Source organism: Pleurodeles waltl, chromosome 4_1 (assembly GCF_031143425.1).
Source record: "Pleurodeles waltl isolate 20211129_DDA chromosome 4_1, aPleWal1.hap1.20221129, whole genome shotgun sequence".
Lineage (NCBI taxonomy): Eukaryota > Metazoa > Chordata > Amphibia > Caudata > Salamandridae > Pleurodeles > Pleurodeles waltl.
In genome coordinates, this window is record NC_090442.1 from 996,378,803 (window position 1) to 996,400,666 (window position 21,864).

General features: G+C 40.6%; 1 protein-coding gene across 4 annotated transcripts in view; it reads right to left on the minus strand.

Moving 5' to 3' along the window:
- The window catches only part of CBLL1 (Cbl proto-oncogene like 1), a 61,243-nt gene extending 39,635 nt beyond the window's left edge, over nucleotides 1-21,608 (minus strand). Inside the window, exons 1-2 of one of the 4 annotated variants that reach the window (XM_069229826.1) lie at nucleotides 21,505-21,608; nucleotides 686-886 (exon numbers count right to left, since the gene is read on the minus strand). In XM_069229826.1, the coding sequence (XP_069085927.1) occupies nucleotides 686-886; nucleotides 21,505-21,517 (214 nt within the window). In that variant the 5' untranslated portion in view covers nucleotides 21,518-21,608. Of the gene's footprint in view, nucleotides 1-685; nucleotides 887-4,243; nucleotides 4,312-19,566; nucleotides 19,587-21,369; nucleotides 21,468-21,504 lie in introns of those variants that run through there. The other 3 variants (XM_069229828.1, XM_069229829.1, XM_069229827.1) reach the window with 3 other exon arrangements.
- Between the last annotated feature and the right edge of the window lie 256 nt (nucleotides 21,609-21,864).

Consider the following 21,864-nt stretch of genomic DNA (forward strand, 5'->3'; position numbering starts at 1 on the left):
AATCTTCAATCTCATCTACTTCAGAAGAGGTTTTTGTGGTCAAGGTCGACAACACATGCTAAGTGTCCTGCTGGGCAAGCAGACAACCATGTCTGTGTCAGCTTTTAAAAGAAATCTAACTTTTTTTTTCCTTTTTAAATGCAGCCATCGGCTTTTCCTTAAAGAAAATAGGTTGTGAAAAAAAATAATGTTTGTTTGAGAGTTTGCAGTGGTCTTATGGACCAATGCTTTTCCCTAACAAACTTTTTCTTAAGAAATTTACAAAAGGTTAAGGGGCTGCATTGGGCCGATTTCCATTTGTAAAGAGATTGCCGCCTCTTTTCAATGTTTTGCAACCAGATTTCAGTCGCCAAATACAGAATGTAGCATACAGATTTGGTATTTGGCAGGGACACCTTCAACCGGCCCCTTCCAGATACTGAATAGGTATTCATTTGCAGTTCCTTTTTAGGGATCCGAGAAACTTTTCTGACTCCTAAAATGGGATAAGTACATCTAAAAAAAAAAAAAAAAAAAAAAAAAAAAAAAACTTTTACAACCGCTAACACAAAATTAGGGCATCTGAGAACATAAAAATGCTTAGCAGAGCAGGCCTTAGATTGTGCACTAAAAAAGGCTAAGTTACAATAATCAACAGCATAAACCCTTAATTTACACGCGAAAGTCAAACATGAAATTAGATTACCTTCTTCACCAGATTGCGTCTTTGCAGTCACTCTTGGCATGCTCCTTGGAGAACGGACCAGAACTTTGTTTTTGTTATTGTTGTTAGCACTTGTGGTTGTGCTGGCTGTATTCTGTTTGGAAATTAGCTTTATTGGAATTCGCCGACGAACATCAAGACCACCAAGAGATCCTGAACTGTTTGTGCCTTGTAAATCATTGTCTAAAAGAAAAAGAAAAATCCATTTGCTACTGTTCTGTACTACGTAGATGGAGGCACTGTGCAATGTATGAGGGTGGAGTTCTAATGACATTAAAGACAAAACCAATGCCATGTATATACAACATTTCGGTCATGTAGCTTGAGATTTCAGGCCTAGAACTTGATCAAAAGCAAAAGGTCAACAATGAAATTCGTGAGAAAAAAAATTAACATCCATGAGGAAAGCAACTATCGCCCACGAAATGCCTGAATACCTGGATGAGTTTCTTATGATTCTAGCAGTTTGAGTTTTGATTTTTGCCTTATAACATTAAAATTAATGTTCAACAAATGGACCAATACAGACCTAGGTATTTCTAGGGATCGAGTCGGGGGACAGTGGGGTCAAATCTCAACACCCTACAGGCAAAATAGAAGACTTCTTTAAATATGATAGCTCCTACTATTGCAAATTGCTCAAGCTATGGCTACGGAGTGGTGGTAACAGATCGGTATAATATACTGAATGATCTGTCTGGGCATCTGGTTTAACACCATGCAGGATGCTCTTGAGACATCTGGCCTGGGGCAGTGTCTTCAGCACACAAAAATTGCCACCTCAGCCAGAGAAATGGCCTAGGTTCCCCCAAAGCCCCGGAACCCCTGAGGATATTTGTCAGTTTGCTGTCCATTGCAGTGGATGATGGGGTGGGGGCGGAGGGGGACGGTTAGGGTTATTACACACCCATATATTGAGCTCTCTGGACCGACAGACAGGGGGCCGCCCTTGAAGATTGAAGACGCTTGGCAACAGCTTAGTGATGACCCTATTACAGCCAGGGAGTGGGCTAGGGTACACAGGGGAGTGCACGAGGTGTCAATTAATGCACAATTTAAGATTATTCAATTTAATATCATCCATACTGCTTACTTCTTTCCCAAGCAGTTACATACTATATATCCAACATGAGACCCCGCGAACCGTGCGTTGTAGAACCGTTCCGGTGTTTTGTTTTTTTGTTTGTTTTGTTAGGCAATTTTGAAGGAGGTGTAGGGCCACCAGTTGGACTATCTCTTTTGGGATTAAGCAATGCCTCTTTGGCCTCCTACCAAAATGAAAATTTTTAAATGTATTAGGAAATTGAAACTGCTCAGTTTAACTCTGGCTAAAGAGTGCATCGCTATTAGATGGTTCAGCCCGAAACCTGTGTGCCCACCGTCTGAGGTAGACTGACGGCATAACTGACTGAAAGGGGAGGAGCAGAAGTGGTACATATGAGAAAAGTGTAGCAGGATGAGAAACTGGCTGACGATCTGATCTTGTGGGGGAGCTAGAATACACCACCTGACTGCAAACCAACACTGCTGTTCTCAAAATGGATTTCCTATTCAATCAGAAAAGATACCACTGTAAGCAGAGATCCTCACCTCAAACATAACAGTTTCCCACAAATTCAAAGTCCACAACAAACCAAGCAGCCATAATCCCCTTACCTATTTTCAAAGCAGAAACATATTTCACTGCACAACAAAGGCAAAGGGAGAATTCATGCTTGTGATGGTAAAACATATGGTTTCCAAAAAAAGTTTGAATTGTTAATAAATACCAACACCTCCCACCTCTCTTCAAATGAGGCTCTTCTCTCCATTCCACCAGATCATGCCCAGCTGCCCCCTAGATAGGGCTACTATGCTCTTACTTCATACTGTCATCGCCCAATGACAACTACAAAATGTATCACACTGACCTTGTATTCAAACCACATCCATTGACAACAACTCTACCCCTTGGTGAGAATAGAAACCCTCCAGAAAAGCAGGACCAAGATGATTACCAAAACAAAGTTACCCTATTATTTGCAACAAGACTTCTAGCCGCTGACGCAAAGCTCACCCCATCAACACTACAATTTTGAAAATATGATATTGCACTTCAATTCTTCCCCTACATCCAGCATAGATGCTGAAACTTGCCACCATAAAAAAAAATGAAGGAACACATTCCCACATCTTAAGAGAGACTAGACCAATTTATCGGAGGTCAATATAAATACTCACCTAGTTTAGTAGGATTCTACCATCTCCAACCATCACCATCAGAAACTTTCCACTAACCCTTCCATCTTGAAACACAAAAAACAACCAACCGGCAAAGCCGAGGATGCATCTCGACCCAACTCACCAAGATTAATTTCTTACCATTCACAGTCCACAATTCAATCATCAACCAAATTCCTCCTTCACAACAGCAGATCAGTGGCTTAATACAGAGAAGAGATCTCAGATCCTATAACAAATAACCACTTAAACTTCTTATTTTTCAGACACTTGATGAGGTACATCAGTAGGCTTTAAAAATTGTGGTTCAACATACCAACGAACACTCACTCATTCAACTTGACTAAACTTATAAGGCGGCGAGTGAGACAATTTTACACACACTTAATTCAATGCAAGACTGTGAAAAATGACAAACTCTTCTTCCAATATCTTAATAAAAAGTCACACAGCCGACATACTCTCCACAAAAATTCACCTCATTTATTATCCCCTGGAAACAATCATGTGCAGAACAGAGGAGAGCTTATCCTTGAGAAAGAACAGACCTCTGATAACATAACCTGTGGTACATTCAACCTTCACTGGGGAGCCTAGAATGACATAGTGTGTCTCAGCTTACTGCTTTTTTTTTTCCTCAGTAAGAAAAATACTCAACGCTTCGTTTAGCCTACTCATGAGAAATGTTCTATTTATAACCTTTTGATTGCAAAATCTGAATTAGTCAAGGCAGACTGTCAATCCAGGTATATTAGTAGGACCCTTTTCTTGTCCACTTTGGACTCTCCGACTTCAGAACTCCAGCCAAAGTACAACTAGAAAAATAAAACAACAGATCAGACAGTGCAAAAACAATCATCTAATGGACAGCTGACTAGATATCCCAGCCCGCTGTGAAATCGCACTCATTCAAGAGGTGGATAAAGTGAATGATCAATACTTAACCAAAGTGACTAGGATCCTATATGAAACAACCTAAAAAACTAAATTTAATGCTACAAGGTTCACAGACTAACTGAACTATTTTAGGAAACCCCTCAGAGAAGCTGGTGGCACTTAAATTCAACAGCAGAGAACTACAAGACCTCCCATTACGAGAGAAAATACCCACACATGTATTTTCCCCATATTCTAAGAGAGCTCAACCATGCTAAAAACAACTGCCCTAAATCCCTTTTGAGGTCAGATAGCCCACTAATGTCCCATTAAATTCTTTACTCAACAATTTCCCTGAGTCGATCTGTAAGTGCTTTGCACACTTTTTTTTAAGAACTGTTGAATGCTTGAACTGTTATACAAAAAATGAAATTCCAGCAATACCTTATAGCTTAATTGCGTATTTTCGACTGTAAATCCTTTGAATGCCCAATCTCAGGAATGGGGCTACCTAGAGGAATCAAGGGCCAAAAATGCTGCTACGTTATGTGAATAACACAATTATTAGGAGATTACAGTCGTTTCTAAATTTGGATAGACACAGCTAAACTTATCATACCTTTCGATCTCTCTAACTTATTGTAAATACTCTGAATGAAAGTAATGAAATATTGCTTAAAACTTTTTTTTTGTTTTTTTTAAATTGGAAATATTTTCTTCTCTTTATGACTGCATGAAACCTGTATCTGTTACAATTTGGCACTTTGAGGCTACTAACGACTATTAAAAACTACATACATAAATCTAGCAACAGAAAAGCTAATTATTCTAACGTGGGCTGCCAGACTTTTTGGCTTTGTCAATGCTTGTCTAGATTTGTCATGGTTTTGATGAAAAGTTACTGCTGGGAAGCAGCTGGTCTTCGCCAATGAGACTGACAACACAACATACCAACAAAAAGGGCTAGATGAAAGCCCTAAATATATTCATTTATTATGGAGGATGAAGCCTAAGGGAACATCCATCTGCTATCAGGAACAGCCCAGATGGCCTCAGTGGGAACGCTACTCTGGCCCCCCCATTTGAGAATGTAATGTCCATGTGGTTGAAATTCTGCAGAAGGCTGAAACCTTCTGCCTTTCCTCCATCTATTGTGTAATAAGTTTATGACAGGAGGCCTATAAATAGAGTTGTGAACAGGAATAGAAATGTTTGAGGTGCGCCCAAATTGGAAGAGCATGATTTTCTTCAGATGCCAGAGGTAATTAGAGTGGCTACCTTGAGGGGTAGGTTGAACATGCTTACTCCCCAATAACAAAGTTCATGTTGGAAAGCAAGCAATGCCAGAGTTTCACAGGAAATCGAAGTGGTGCAGAAGTAGAGCTGGTTGGCAAAAGCTCTAACATCATGACAACCAAGGTAACAGGCGTTAGGAGAGCACTGGAGATCATCCACATGAGGAGTGGGAAAACAATGAGTGATACTGAAGTGAAAGCAAATGGTAACAGCAAGCTCTCTAGAAACTTGTGTTAAAAAAAAAGATACTTCTCAGCTGGAAAAAAAAGTTAGAGGACACAAATAACAAGAAAATTAACAACGGGCACATCAAGAGAAAAAGTCTCAGAAGAGGCGTGGAGGGGAAAGACAAAATAAGTCTTGCCTGAGGGGAACACTGCTGTAAAATCTTCTTTTGAAACAAAGGAAAAAACTAAGAAAGAAGGCTTATTTATCTGTACCGTTTATTTTTCAGACGCTTCTGTTGACACGTTACCCAACTGATCATAAACATGACAACCATTTTAGAAAGGAAAAATAAGAATAAGAATATGTGGACTCGCCAATATGGCCACCATGTTTATAATCATTCAGTGAAAGGTGGGGCAGCATTGGTGAGGGAGTGTTTAAAAAAAAAAAATCTAAAAATCGATGCAACAAAAACGATATAAATTCTTTGAAGGTCTTGGCTCGATACATATTTAGCGGTCTGTTGGCCAATCCTATAATTTCCATAGTCAGCTTTGGGTTAGCCCCTTGCTTACGACTGGATGGATTTGTCCATCTCAGTTGCGTCCTCTTGATTTGACGGCTTTCACAAGGTTTAGGAAGCTGAACACACCATTCAATATGAACCTACATTAGTGAGTAAACAGTTAAAACACTGACAAAGTATTCTGAATTGAAAATTAGTCTCAGCCCAGTAGATCATTTATAAAAATTATGGAAAAAAGAAATGATGCAAATAAAGATATGAAAGAGGGGGGCTGTAAAAATAGATGTTTTTTACCACTGACTATGTTCACCACTGTGCCTATTAGTTGTTTTGTGTTCACCAGTTGCAGATTACATTTTGTATTCAGTTTAGCTGCCTATTGGCTTTATCATGGCATTAGACATTGCAGTTGAGACATTGCAGGTGAGCTGTGTTTTTCCACATGGTAAACTAAGTTTGTTTCTTCGTACTTCTCTCACCAAACACGAACAGTTCATGATAAGAATGTATATATTTTTTGTTTTCTCCAGTGCAGGGAAAGGTGCCTCCTTGGAAGGGAAGCCTTGAAAGGTTGGCCAATTTTCAACGTTTTTCTTCCAACTCTGACCTATACAGTAGCCAGCATGTTTGAATATTTCCATCTGAGAGGGGAGGGCCTTTCAGAAGGCTCTTTCCATGATTGTTTAAGCTATAAAATAGGAGGCCCTGCTCAGTATCGGGGGAATTTCAGATACCGTGGTCAGGATTGGACGTCAAATGCCTGACATTTTCCTGTGAAGGTGAGGATCTCTTTCTTGCAGTTGAACAGGGGTCGTCTTCTTGCTAGCATGAGAAAGATGAAGATCTTGGCAGGCCCTACGGTGATTAATTTTTACTTCATCCTTTGCTTTGCAATGATGCTAGAATATAATCACATATATTTGCTGTGTACATTGCAGTTGAGAATCATTTTGATATATTTTCCTTTCATTGCTGTGTCTATTTTTAAACGTGTGCCTTCGACCTACTATTCTCCTTCATTTTTTTAGGAACCTTGTGGCGAAGTAATAATAAAGGTCTTCTTTAAACTCAGAAGTGCATTACAGAGTTTTTTTGTCAGCTCGGTCATATGTGAAAGCAAAACAGGGGGTCACAGAAGACTTCCCTCTCAGTAGCTACAAGAATACTTGTAACACAAAGGAGATATTTACTGTGAAAGAAAATTATTCCTATGTGGATTCCATGGATTTACCCAAAATATACAAGGACCAGAGGGAAACCCTTGGCCAATCACATTAGCTGGGGGTGGGGAAGCAAAAGCACTGGCATCTGCCAACAAGTCCCACGAGTCAAACATGTTTGGTGTCATGTTTTACAAGAAAAACACACAGTAACATCAATTATACTGTCAACATTTAAGTAATGGTTAGAAAAAAAGGGTGCCTGCATTTTCAATGTGGTTTTATAATAATATTTAGGTAACAGGTGAGACAGACTTTCAGGCAAAACTGGTTCCAAGAAGCGATACTAATACTGGCAACCAGGCTTCACTGAATGATGCCTCTACTGGCACTGCCAAACAAAACGCATTTAAACCAGTTAGTATTTTTAGACATGATTTGAAGACAAAGCTAGTGTAATTATGTGCGTTTACCTGTGGGAAAAATAAGACATTAAAAGGTTAGTAAAGTCTGTTGCCAGAGTTCTACTGCAACTTGGTGTGCATACACGCATCTGGCGTAGCAGTTGTTAAGAAAAACCTGTTACCAAAAGCCTTTCATTTCACATAGGTCAAACAATTTACCTTACAAAATCCTGGAACTCTACAGTCTCAAGGAAAAGTATTTGCATTGCAAGAAGACAAACTGACTTTTGACCTCTGTCTCTGAACACAGACCAAATGTGACAAGAATAAGACTTAAAGGCATCTTAATTTGCTAATTCAGTTTGACTGAAAAGAACACCTCTTCTTTGTCCACTCTCCAGAAGGGTCCAGTGGAATCTAAAAATAGCTCCAATTCATAAAATAAAAATTGCCATAGTGAGTGGTTGAGTAGATTTGTCAAGCTCTGCAATACCATACACAAACGGTTTGTGTTTAGTGTTTTGGGTGTTACAACCTCTAAATGAAACTGCTAGTGTTCAGCGCACTCACTAGCCACTATAATAGCCAACTTGCACCCTCTCAGTCAGGATTCTGGTCTCTTTATTCAATCATTCTCATGCCTGTAAATAACTTACCTTGACACTGTTGTATAGCTATTTTAGCCATGTTTTTATACATGTTTTAGCAACTAGGCCTGCTGTTGTGCACTTTAACCCAGTTACATTTTATTCAGCTTCCTTTTATTATTTTAGCACAGGCCATATTTGTGGCGCTGTTTTATTTTCTTTATCCAGTTGTTCTTTCGCCTAGGAAAGCATTGCATTTCTATTAGAACATTCTTTTCACTCTGTGCTTTCCTCAAGGGTACAACCAGGTGGAGTTGCCGGCAAAGTGGTAAGCTGCATCTCCAACATTCACATCCTTATGTGGGAACATTTTCTCAGAACTTCAGCTGTTTTATTATAATAAAAACACTTCTACCCATACATGTTGGAGGGAGATTCCAGCCAGATGACCACGACTGCATGCTGATTGCCTTCACTACAGCTGCTTACTCAGACTATCGGATCCCTGGTCTACATGGGGATGGTGTATTTTTAGACAACAGTATTCCATGCTCAGGTATGGGGGACGATGGCTTCCCAGGGGGGAAACCTGAAGAGCGGATTAGGGCTCATCATGCTGTGCTCTAACATAGCTTGGGTAGGAACCACATTTATTATGCCAAGTGACAGTATTGTGGGACTTTTTCTGTGTTTCACTCTTCTTGTCACCATTCAGTTTTTAGCACGTTCTATCATCCTAGTTATTGCGTTTCATGCCATTTTATCTAAGATGCAGTTAATTCAATAAACGTTGTTGAACCATTCCCTGGCTCTGTTTGTCTTTGCATATGTGAGACTATTGTAACAGAGAAAAAGATGGGATCTGATCAACCAGGATTCACCTGAGGAGTCACTTTTGTCATGCACCCGGTTGCCACAATCCCCCCTGCTCTTGGGCAGAGATTAGATGCTGCTAGTTAGCCGGAAAACCAGATTAGGCCGACAGTTGTCACACGGTGTGGGTCTGGACCCAGTTCTCCACAATTCAGGTGGTTCTGCCACTCAAATCCAGTAGCCTCATTGAGATAATGAGAGCCTACGCAACAACACAACCACTGATTCTCTTTACTGCTCTACTTGCTTTCTAGCCACATCCAACAGTGCCAACCATTCAACCCTGAATTTTCTTGCATCCCTCAGAATTGCCAGCAAAGGCCATGAACGGATCTTGAATTGCCTGTTCAACCAATTAAACTTGCTCCCGGGTGCTCTGCGCCATCCTCACTCGCCTCACCCAGCATGACTGTTCCACCGGTCTACTTTGTTTATCACATTCTACCTGATCAATGGGTGCTCTCATAGTCTCAGTTTTCTTTACTACCTCTTGGCAGAGAACACTCACATGGTCCCTTTGATATTACATCCAACTGTCACTGAATGGCTACGCTCTCTCATTGCTGTGAAAAACTAGATTGCCGTTTGTTTATTTAAGTTGGCCCAAAACATCTTTAAAACGTTGCCTGTCCAGCAGGTCTAGAAACTTGGTTTACTCAAACCAAGAATAATGCACAGGACCCCTGAACTTTACACAGCTTTTATATTTAAATTTTTTTTTTTTAAAAAACAACAACAAAAAACGCACACAACAACAACTAATCAGGTGTTAAATATATTTTACATTACTGATTTGCTACTCAAACTGTAGCCCTGCAATTATAACTGACAATAAAGATACTACATCCCTCTTGCTACCTATTTAAATGACTTAATTCAATCCCAATCTAAACAAGGTGGCCAAACAAATTTACATATTTAGCAACAGACTTCCTTTTAAAGCGCGTCTAACAGTCGATCACCTTAATTCATTAGAAACCTTGGTATGGCTTTATCAGTTTTTATAACGTACAAGTAAGTTTAGCAAGCTACTGCTGTATACAATTTATAAAAAATAATTCACTCTACAGCCTTAACGGTGACAATTCCTCCCATAAGTATGCTTTATGCTAACCAGAATTGCTTGACTTCAAGTCAAGGAATGGAACATAAAATAAAAAAAATCATTTAGATACCCTAATTACCTTTGGGTTCACATCTGTGATCCAGGATGTCTTCAAAAGGTGCATTAACCCACTGAGCCTGGACATTGCTGGCACAGTGCCACAAAAGCAGATGAGTGCGGTTTTCGACTCTTGCGTTCAACTCTTCTGAAGCCATCAGGTTTTCCAACCTGCATATGTTCTCTGCCATACTCTCTCCCCACGACATAGAAATTACTGCACACTGTCTGAGTCACATATGACAAACCTCCCTTATCTAAAACACTGTTAAAGCGCCAAGACACAAGTAATTACATATTTTAAAGATGTGTCCACGCTTACCTTTGAGTATCAGCGGATTAGACTACTGTAACAGCCTACTATGCTTAGTTGCTCTAAGACTTAGGGATTAACTTCACTACACTTGTCGCGTTCTTTCCAATATCATAGCACCATAACATAACACACAAATTGGGAAACTGCACCGGAAACAAAGGCTAACATAAAATAGCTCTCATTGGTGCTCAAGGATATTCATACTTTGCCCCCTGCCTTCTGAAACAGTATGCAGATATCCTGCACCCATAATCGTGCAGCACCCAACCACTCTCCTCTCCCTCTACCCCCTCCCCCCCCGCCCCACCTAATCCTTGGACAACCCCGTTTCAACTCCTCCCAACTACAGGGCTCTCATCACAGGAATGCACTTATATGGTCTCATGGAAATATCCTAATCCAATTTAAGACAGCACTGAAGACGTACATCCTTGACATGAAGTCAACAATGCAAGAATGAAACTTACACTCAGACTCCTCCTCCCACACCATCATTCCCCAATACGTAAATGACCGTGGACATTTATGTTATTATAATGTACCTTTTTCCCCTCTTAACTTAATCCCTGGGCCTTCAAACACAGGTTTCAAATAACCACCGAACTAATTAAAACGTGAGGGAGCCAGAACCCAAGCTGTTGCAATGGAGACAATATCCCTGGAGTGTGCAGCTCAGATTCATAGTTAGTTAGTTAATCAGCTATAAAAAGCACAGAAAGTACACAGCACAAGGTCACTCTGATGAAGGCCATCAGTTTCTGAAGATCACTAATACACTCTAGAATTATCCTACCTGCAACTCTGCCAAATGGCCCACCCGGTTTGTTTTGTTATACTGCTGGACTTATTTGAAAGCAGAAATGCATTAGAGAACCTGAGCAACTTGAAGGACTAGGGACACAGATGAAAAGGAAGGGACAGGATTCACGGCAGGTTTGCTGTTCAAGATTGCTCAAACACATTTTACAGGTGTCTCACACTAGCCACAATAAAGGAAGGTGCACTAGATTTGAAAGCCATATGCAGTCAGTATGGAATTGGTCAAGAAAAGCAAGACTTATGCTGACAATGTACATCTCTTTTCCAATGAAACCGGCCACTGTCATTGAGCTGGTGCCTGGATCATCGAGAGACTGTTGCACATCTAGTGACGAATTAATGTTTTTGAGTTGCTGCCACCGACAGGTTTTATTTAATATAAAGGAGAATAAATCAATGGATTGTGACTTTAAATTACAAATGTTTGTTTTCATTTACTATTTGGGTTAACATACTCAGCATCTCTTGTAGGAATGCTATTATTCCTCAGCTGTACTCAATTTGCAAAAAGTAAGTGCCAGGGCCCTTGTCTTTAAGCCACTACAGCTTGCACTACCAATGACAGTACCATTACAACTAACCATCACACTCATACAAGTTTGACAATCCAGGCTTTAAAAATAACGAATGCACGCCGTCCACTCTATTCTTATAGCTCTGTGTGGCAGGTATTAGTGAATTTAACATTTAATTATCATAACAATTGTTGTTTTATTCCTCACAAGATCATACAAACAGTGCCACCATATGTCAGGCTGTTAATAGAGCCGGTGCCAAGCACTGGAAACCACCAGCTCAAATTAAGCACTGCTCCTGAGCAATATATATATTAGATGCAGGTAAAGGAACCCTCAACCGAGACTCATAAAACAGCTCTTTGAAGCCAACAAGAGGACAGGGTGGAATTTTGGCCTTTTGAGTTGAAGTGACCTATTTGTGCTGATAGAAAAGGAGCCATGTGACTATCAAGAACATGTTAAAACGAAGGATGTGGAACTAAAAAGCATCAGAATTGAAAACACTAGTAATGGTAATAAATAATTCCCTCGAGACATTCATTTCAAGAGACTCTCTTGAATAAACTTTTTTCTGAAATTGAGGAACAGCAGTAGATTCACGGCCAACGGAAGAAGACTAGTAGTATTCTTAACGTGAGACAAGAGTTGCTGGGGTTATGTGATGTGGATCATGTAAGATAGGTGAAAAGGTCGGGTCGGCTGGTAACCGTAATGTTGCAATCAAAAGAGAAGAGGTCTGGAGAATGAGAACATTAGTGTAATGTCAAATACAGTGCTGATCAAAAGGTCTGAGAAAAATTAAGATTCCTACTTTAAAACATATGACAAAAGTTGTAGAATAAATTGCTCCAATGGCTTCTGCCTTAGTCAGCAATCCACTATTTACTGATACTATCAATTATGACAATTTCCTGCCAGGACAAATAATCACAAATGAAGTAATGAAGAAAGAAACAAGATTGTGGAATTAAGGATTTTATTATATGTCACATGCAAACATACAAACTGGAGATTGATTCACCCAAAAGATTAAGACCTCGGATTGCAAAGGTGACACTATTTGCTGACGGAGCAATTAAATAACATGTAAAACAAATAACAAGTGGCTATAGCTCTAAGGCAATGAACCCCTAAGGATCTTGGACCCTTACAACAAACCAATGAAGCTCCCAAAAGCTGGGAAAGGGCTAAATGTGAATATTTATATAGAAAGATCAACAAGTCCAACAAATGTAAATTCAAGAGCAATTCGCAATTTGAAAACTGATTTTTATTTTTGTTCAACCTTATATATGGATACTTTGGACAAGAACTAGCAGGGGTGAAAGGTTCATTATTAAATGTCAGTTGTACTGCACGAATCTAGGACTTCCTGAAAAATCGGGCATTTGTTTACATTCTAAGCTTCTCACAAAGCAGGACGTCATTAGAGAAACTGAAGGTCCACTCCCCCCCCCATTATGATGATTTAGCAGAACACAGAGTCTTATGCCCAAGAAACATTTAATGGGATGAGACTTGGTAATCCAAGTGCAGCAAAAAATCTTTCCAAGTTCTTAAGCGCCGCAATAGCACAACTCAAATTAAGCCACAGGCAGACATTAGGTTTAGTTTAACTGTTTACAGGTCCAAAGAAAGGAGGGTCATTCCCTGGCACAAATAGCAATTCTTACTCAAACAGATGCAAACGGACCACCGTTCCTCAAACGTGTCCAATCTTGGATAGCTAAAATGTAGTCTTAAGTATACGAAAAAGTGATGGATTGAATGCTTGAATTAATCTCAGCCACTGGTAATTACTCGGATTGCAACCTAGTCCATTGTTATTTTTTGCACACAATGCCACCTCGTTTGGGACCAAGCTGTATGTAAATCAGCCTTGCCCCTGCTGCAATGGGACCAGTCCAGCCTAAACTGACAGGCCAGTTTCTCCGAAGCCGGAACACAAGCATTCATAGGAAAATGGTAGGCAAATATTCTGGTAAGGCTAGGTGCAGGGTTGTGGTGGAGGGTATTAAAGCCTGCAAAAACTATGGTTGAAGAGGTTTATTATGAACTGAGGTTAGTTGTTCAGCACTTGGTGGGGAATCATTCAACATGGTGGGGCAAATAGATGCAGGGCCATGTAACAAGCCTTGTCAATGGAAGGAAGCAGCATTTCTGGTGGAAGTGGACAGAATATTTGAGGAGGGGGATAAGTCACTTGGAAAAGAGCCAGTCCATCAATATGGCTTTATTACTAGTCAGTATAAGAATGAAGTCACTCACCCAGGTCGTCTCAGAACCAACACACAAGGCACACACTGGACCCCATCTTCGCCACAAGTAACAGCATCAAATACAATTTTACCACACAGCTCAGATGGACTGACCGCTCCATCACCTACTTGGAAATCAACACATCTAAAAGTCAACACCCTACCATGTTCAGCATTCCAAGTCGCAGCAGGGGCAAAATCACAGAAGCAGACTGGCTCAGCAGCGATAAACCTAGCCCTACAGACAGCCTCGACAAGGACATCAACACTACAAGTGGATCAAGAATTGCATGGACTCTCTTGCACCCGTCAAACCTAACAAGCATGGCAGATCAAGCAAGCATGCCAGCTGGTACATAGAAGACCTCCGAGACACCAAACGACATGATAAACACCTAGAAAGAAAATGTAGATCCAACCACGACACCACAGACAGTACTACCTACAAGGCTGCACTGAAACTATCATCAGCAAATAAGCGACACCAAGAAAAATGCACAAGCGGACCATGTTGAACGACAAATACAGGCAGGAGTTCTAAAATAGTTTGGGTAGAATCAAAAAATATGGTCACAGACGGGTTTGAACATTAGAGACGAAGCCTGCCCATAGTAATCATCTTAGTCACTAGATTACAGCTCCTTCCAATATGGGCTTAGTAGCTTACAAAACAGAACTTTCACCAAGATGTCAACACCATGAAACGGTTTAACTTGCCAACGGGGACAGGATTGTGAAATTCCTATAGCCTGACACCCATGATATATTGTTTGGGATCAAGGACAAGTTTTCATATGAATTTTGTCCTTGGGACAAGTCGGTCCAACCCCATGGCAACACAAACCCTTTGGCTGCCAGTACCACATTATGGAAGAGGAAACAGGATTGTCTACAGTTGAGGTAATATTTGTGCCCATATGTAAATGCTGATCGAACTTGTATTTATGGTTCATTAATGCAAAGCCTCTATTATTAGAGTGAGAGCTCGAAATACTACTTGTAAGCTTAGACTGTAGTATTGACAGTGGGTGTAGTAAAAAAAAGTGTATCTACATTTTCAAAGTTCAATAATATGAGGATACATGTAATGCTCTATGATTAGATGAAAATATTTGCACAAGCTTAAAAGCAAGATTGAGCATTTTATTTTGAAAGCAAATAATATTCACAACATAAACACGTAACTAGGAAAAAAAAAAAAATGTTTGACAAATTACTGTGAAATTTTAGATACCATTCCTCTGACGCATCATTCAGTAAAAAGTTTTGACGCACGTCAGTATTTCCAAATAATATTTATAATGGAAAACTAGTGAAACCAGTTTCAACAACATTATGGGAAACATGAAAATGAAATATCATTGGCACAGCCAATAGGTCTGACATTGGTGGTCAGTCTTTTTGTTTTGTTAATATGTGTCTTATTTTGACATGGCTTTTGTAACACTTTCTTGTGGGAGCTGCCTGGCGCTCACCACTGTAACAAACATTCGCAAAAAGCAAAACTTATTTTTGGTCTCCAAAAGCAGACATGGGCACAGTATTTGCTGGCACTAAAAAGTACTGTGTGCCAATATGCTCCATGTGACAGAGAAGAATGTTATCACACACAGTAAAGCCAGACTGATAGAGAAATAGAATTTTAATAGAAACAAAAGCCCATGGTTAGCACCCAGCATAATTAGGGGTCCAATTCCGAAAGAGTCACAAAAGTGCACCCATGATATGTCTTTGCATTAGTGCAGAATTATGGCTTTCATTAATTCACAAGCATTTACAGAAGTAGAAGTGGAAATCTTACTCCTAGAAAATATTTGCAAGCTTTATTTTAGCATGAGCAAATATGCATGTGTAGATTTGCTCATGCGAAAATCTATTGAGAGTTTACAAGTTCACTTTCCCCACAACCACTTTTTTCCCCAACCCTGGAAGAACTTCTAATTCCACCCTTGTCAGAAGTAAATGTCCAACCTTTATCAGTATGGGAAAAGAAAGCATGCAAGTTAGGTTTGCACTGACTTAACGACATCCTAACCCTGGAACTATGGCTTACGGCATATGTAGGTATGCAGAAAGGTGGAGAAATAAGGAAATTGCTAGTATTCAAGCCCTAAAATAGTACTAGCCCTGGCATAACCAAGAGGCTATTATCAGAGATCTTAAAATAATGAGACTGTTACCATAATTTGCTGCCTCACTACACAGCACCAAAGGGACAAGTAGATTTGTGAAGAAACATGTTACATGGACAAGTAGATATTTTATTAAATTCCACACCCCTGTAATCTATAGGAAATACAAAATTTGCCAACATGCCAGCATCTTTGGCAGGTTACGGGTAACCGGGGTTCAAACGGCAGGCTCCTGTTCTCACTTTATAAAACCCTTCCACCCTATCATAACATGTGATTCAGCAAGCCAATGACCGAAACGTTACCAATGGGGGGGGGTTAGAAACCACTTAGGCACCAGGGATTGGTGTGTGTATGTTTTGTTTGGGGGAGGGGGGGGGGGGGGGGGGGGGGGGCAGGTATAATTTTTACCGGGAGACTGAGGGGAACGTTGGGGGGTAGTAAATTTGTCTCTGTGCGGTGATCCCACACAGAAATGTGATTTTTAGCTAAATTTGAGGTTTGCTGAGGATTCTGGGCAAGAAAACATTGGGGGATCCACGCAAGTCACACCTCCCTGGACTCCCTCGGGTGTCTAGTATTCAGAAATGCCTGGATTTGGTAGGTTTCGCTAGATGGCTGCTGAGCCCAGCACCAAAAGCGCAGGTGCACCCACCCCCCTTGCAAAAAACAGGTTGTTTTGTATTGCATAATTGTGATGTGTCCAAATAGTGTTTTGGGGCATTTCCTTTCGTGGGCAGTAGGCCTACCCACAAAAGTGAGGTACCATTTTTATCTGGAGACTTGGGGGAACGCTGGGTGTAAGGAAATTTGTAGCTCCTCTCAGATTCCAGAACTTTCACTGAAATGTGAGGAAAAAGTGTTTTTTTGCCCAAAGTTTGAGGTTTGCAAAGGAAAGGATTCTGGGTAACCCCCTAGGTGCCGGCTGAGCTAGAGACCAAAATCTACAGCTAGGCACTTTGCAAAAAACAAGTCAAGTTTCAATGTAAAAAATGTGACGTGTCCATGCTGTGTTTCCCGTCGCGAGCATTAGGCCTACCCATGCAAGTGAGGTACCATTTTTAATCGGAAGACTTGGGGGAAACACAGAATAGTAAAACAAGTGTTATTGCCCCTTGTCTTTCTCTACATTTTTTCCTTCCAAATGTAAGACAGTGTGTAAAAAAGACATCTATTTGAGAAATGCCCTGTAATACACATGCTAGTATGGACACCCCGGAATTCAGAGATGTGCAAATAACCACTGCTTCTAAACACCTTATCTTGTGCCCGTTTTGTAAACACAAAGGTTTTCTTGATACCTGTTTCTCACTTTTTATATTTCACCAAATTAATTGCTGTATGCCCGGTATACAATGAAAACCTGTTGCAAGCTGCAGCTACTTTATTGGCTCTAAGTACCTAGAGTTCTTGATGAACCTACAAGCCCTATATATCCCCGCAACCAGAAGAGTCAAGCAGATGTAACGGTATATTGCTTTTGAAAATCTGACATTGCAGGAAAAAGTTACAGAGTAAAACGTGGGGAAAAATGGCTGGTTTTTTTCACCTCAAATTCAATATTTGTTTTATTTCAGCTGTTATTTTCTGTAGGAAACCCTTGTAGGATCTACACAAATTACCCCTTGATGAATTCAGAAATGTGTCTACTTTTCAGAAATGCTAGGTGTTCTGGGATCCAGCATTGCTTTCACACCCATTTCTGTCACTAACTGGAAGGAGGCTCGAAGCACACAGAATTTTTGTTTTGTAAAAATGGGGTATATCCCTGTAAAATGCCAAAATTTAGTTGAAAAATTGGGTTTTCTGATTCAAGTCTGCCTGTTCCTGAAAGCTGGGAAGATAGTGATTTTAGCACCGCAAACCCTTTGTTGATGCCATTTTCAGGGGAAAAACCTCAAGCCTTCTTCTGCAGCACCCCCCCCCCTTTTTTTTTTTTTTTAAACAAAATGTTCGCTGTATTTTGGGTAATTTGTTGGTATCCTTCAGGGGAACCCACAAAGTCTAGAATCCCTAGGATGTTGCAAAAAAAGGACGCAAATTTGGCATGGGTAGCCTATGTGGACAAAAAGTTATGAGGGCCTAAGCTAGAACTGCCCCGAATAGCCAAAAAAAGGTTTGGCAAAGGAGGGGAAAAGGCCTGGCAGCGAAGGGGTTAATAAATGTATTACTAAAGCATGATGTGGTAGCGCACTGTCATTTACAGACTGTAAATTTCCACAAACCTTGCCACCAACGTGCCGCTATACTGATAAAACTATATAGTGTATTAATAATCTGTGAAAAACGGCTGTCAGGTAACATATTTATAATTTGCACATCACCAAGTAAAGTGTTCTCATTTCTTTTCACTCTGTTGAAATATTTTTTTCATCACACTGAAGAAGAAAAAAAATGGTCTTTTACAGCTACTAACATTTATTTTTAAATGTTTGTACAGTTAACTTATTTAAATGTATGTAAGGAAAAACCCATACAGCCTTTCATTTCACACTTCTTACAGGTCGCCTTATAAAATCCTGGAACTCTGCAGTCAGAATGGAAAAAAAAAAAAAAAAAAAAACACACTGACTTGACCTTTGTCTGAACACAGAGCAAACGTGACAAGAAGATTTAAAGGCCTCTTTTTCACTTTCTGACTGAACAGAACACCTGTTCTTTGTCAACTCACCAGAAGGGGAGAGTAGGTCCTAAAAATAGCTTGACGTGATTATCATATGACATGCCATAGTGAGTAGATTTTTCGAGGTCTGGTTAGGAGAAAGAAACTGAGCTCCGTGAAGACAGAAAATATCACATCTGTTGCCTGCAGCAACACTGAACTAAAAACAGCAGCATCAGCGATCCATATGTACAGGAAAAAGGTTTCTATATTCTTTAAACCAGTGGTTCCCAAACCTGTGGTCCGGAGACCCCTGGAGGGCCGCAAAGCCTCCTCAGGAGGTACGTGACTGCTGAGAAAATTAAACAATATTAATAGATTAGTTCCCCAGCTTTCAGTAATGGACTCAGTGGGGGGTTCCCAGATTCCAATAATGAATCAATGGGGTCCCCGGGTTCCAGTATTGATAAAGTGGAGGTCCACAGAACTCAAATGGTTGGGACCTCTGAATTAGACCTGTTGGGCAACAATGGTGCACATGAAACAGCCTTCGCTACAACTTGAAGCATCAAGTTTTCACTGAAATATCTGCTTAGTATTGGTTATGTTACTACTACTGGACGTTTGCAAAATAAAGGAGAGAAGTACTTGTGTTGCTTTATTCAGAATGAGACAAGACCAAATTAAAGGTATGCAAACAATGCAGCACTCTTAGCCAAAGTAATACATTTATTAAAGCACTTTTCAAGGTTCATATATGGAAAGCGTGCAGGTCAAATGCAGTAACACGAATACACTTCTGAAAATAATCAGAGCAGTAGAATAATAATGATCATGGAAACAAACATAGAAAATACACTTTCTCAATTATGGACAATATATCTACATATACAGTGATTATTCATTCACAACGCAAATCTAAAAATCAGAATTAAAAATGCATCACCATAGGGTGAGGTAGGGACGTCATCTCTTTGCCAACTTCAAGTCAAGAACCCAGACAACTGCCAAAAGAGAGAAAACGACCTTCAATGGGAACTGGGCAAAGGCATCCCTTTCCCGGAATGGGTTCTGTCTAGCCCCAGTCGCCAATGTTTCCCCCTTAAATAAGCTAAAGAGGAGAATTCTAGATCCCCTCCCTCCCATATTGTAAGTTGTTGTTCAATCGCTGGTTATACCAGTCCGTGTTGAAAGAGCACGTTATAGATTGCCCACATCCCAAGGTGCGCCCCCAAGACCTAACTGTTCCCTGCCATACCATAAACATTCTTCTGGTACAGCCTTATCTTTCCCTCACTCCTCCGTGTTATGTCCCTGCCTTGGTGAGAAAGAGAGCAAAAACATGTTGCACAAGCTGTGCGCAGAAAAATACCCGACGGTGATAGAGTATGAAGCTAAGTTAAACACAAAATGGAGTCAGTGGTCAAGATGGAGCTGGTGGTCAAATACGAATAGCATTACAGTACTACGGATAGAAAAGAGACTACTCAAATGTTTCAACTTCCTTTAATAGAAATAGCTTTAACTGAAACCTTGGAAAGAACACAGCTAAGGGATAAAAACCTGCCAGTAGAGAGGCCTGACAATAAGCAGGCAGAGAAGAATGCCTAGTTCAAAACAGGGATATTGTACCAGTTCAAAGTATTAAGTGCCTGTAATTTTGCAGTTTTCAGGGGCCACGGTATAGTCCTGGTTGCTTTCTAACATGCATTTCATTGCCAACCACAATATGGCAACACATGCACCCAACGCTGCAATTTAATGACAACACTAGACTCGAGCATCACACACTTAAAGTGCCCACCATCAATTTCAACGTGAACAGCACACCATGCTCGCAATTTATTTCTGCCGCCGAGAGAAATGTGTATACTAGCCATAGAGATTTTACCTATGCGCATTTGAAATTGTTGTTTCACCAAAGAAGTGGCACGTGTGCCTTTCAACTGAGATTGTAATTGAATCATATTAAGTGGTATTAAAGTATAATTTACTTTGGTAAATGCAAATTTAAGAGCTTTTCGAAAATAATTAATCTATGTTGCGAATCCAAAAGAGTAGCCAGTTTTTTTTCTTGAATCTGAAACACGGAGTGGTGTTTGCGTATTTTTACATGTTTTACAATCATCATGATTTCATATTGTTTTGTTCGCCAACGTACAGCAAGGAACCAACAATATGTAAGACTAGAACCATGGGTCGCGGGTAACATAAACAAAGGCTATCACTGACTACGGAGGCCAACTAAGCAGAAGCACTATATAATAAAGTAGTGTACTGACGGGTTGTGTCAGAGGGTCTACACGCTTGTGAGCGGCCTGTCAAGTAGGGAGTGGAGATTCAGCTAGTCGTAGAGGATATTCTTTCAGTGGGTGCGGGGGGGATCCCGTGGGATAGTGGGGGCTATCAGCACGGCAAGCTACGGAAGGGTTCCGTATGGTTGACCGAAGGGTCTGTTACTAAGGTGGCGAGGCGGACTATCAATGGGGGCGGGGGAAACATGCTAGTAATGACGGGCGAAAGACCTTCTAACAAGAAGGGCGAGCAAGAGAGGGTCTGGCAGAAAAAGGAGTAGGAGAGGGTAGAAGAGCTGCTATTAAAGGGGGCGGGGGGTCTGTCAATGACAGCGGAAGAACTGGCAGTAACGAATGATGACCCTATCTGTATTCACCTACACCCAAACATAAACAAAACAATCCAAGGCGATTAGCAGTCACGCGTCCTGACAGGCTTGGCCGCGGACAGACACCTGAGTGAATCGCAAATCGATCTGGGGACAGACCACACTCCTGTCGGACAAGCTAGGGCAATTACTGAAGAAACCTCTGCTCGGCGGCACTAAAAAAGGACCCACTCGTTTCGTCCACTGCAAAACCCCACTTACCATTGTGGTCCATGATTCGAAGCACTGCACCCTGGGACCGGAACCTGCAAAGTTTTAGACTATGGGAAGTGACGTAGCTACTCAGCCGCCATACGCCCTCGCGAGTGAGGTAATGAAAGAAAGGGAAGAGAGACTACGGAAGCACTTCTACTGAATTTAAAGATGCAACGAGGAGAACGAAAGACGATGTGATTACATAGTAGATAAGCTAATAGTACAGAAGGGTTGCTGATGGGCCGTTGATTTATCGGATTGGTAGATACTTCTGCAAATCCCGAAAATGAATAAGATCTTTCAGCTTCATTTTTAAACTACATGAATAAAAAAAAAAACAATTGCACTTTTAAAAGCAAATACAAG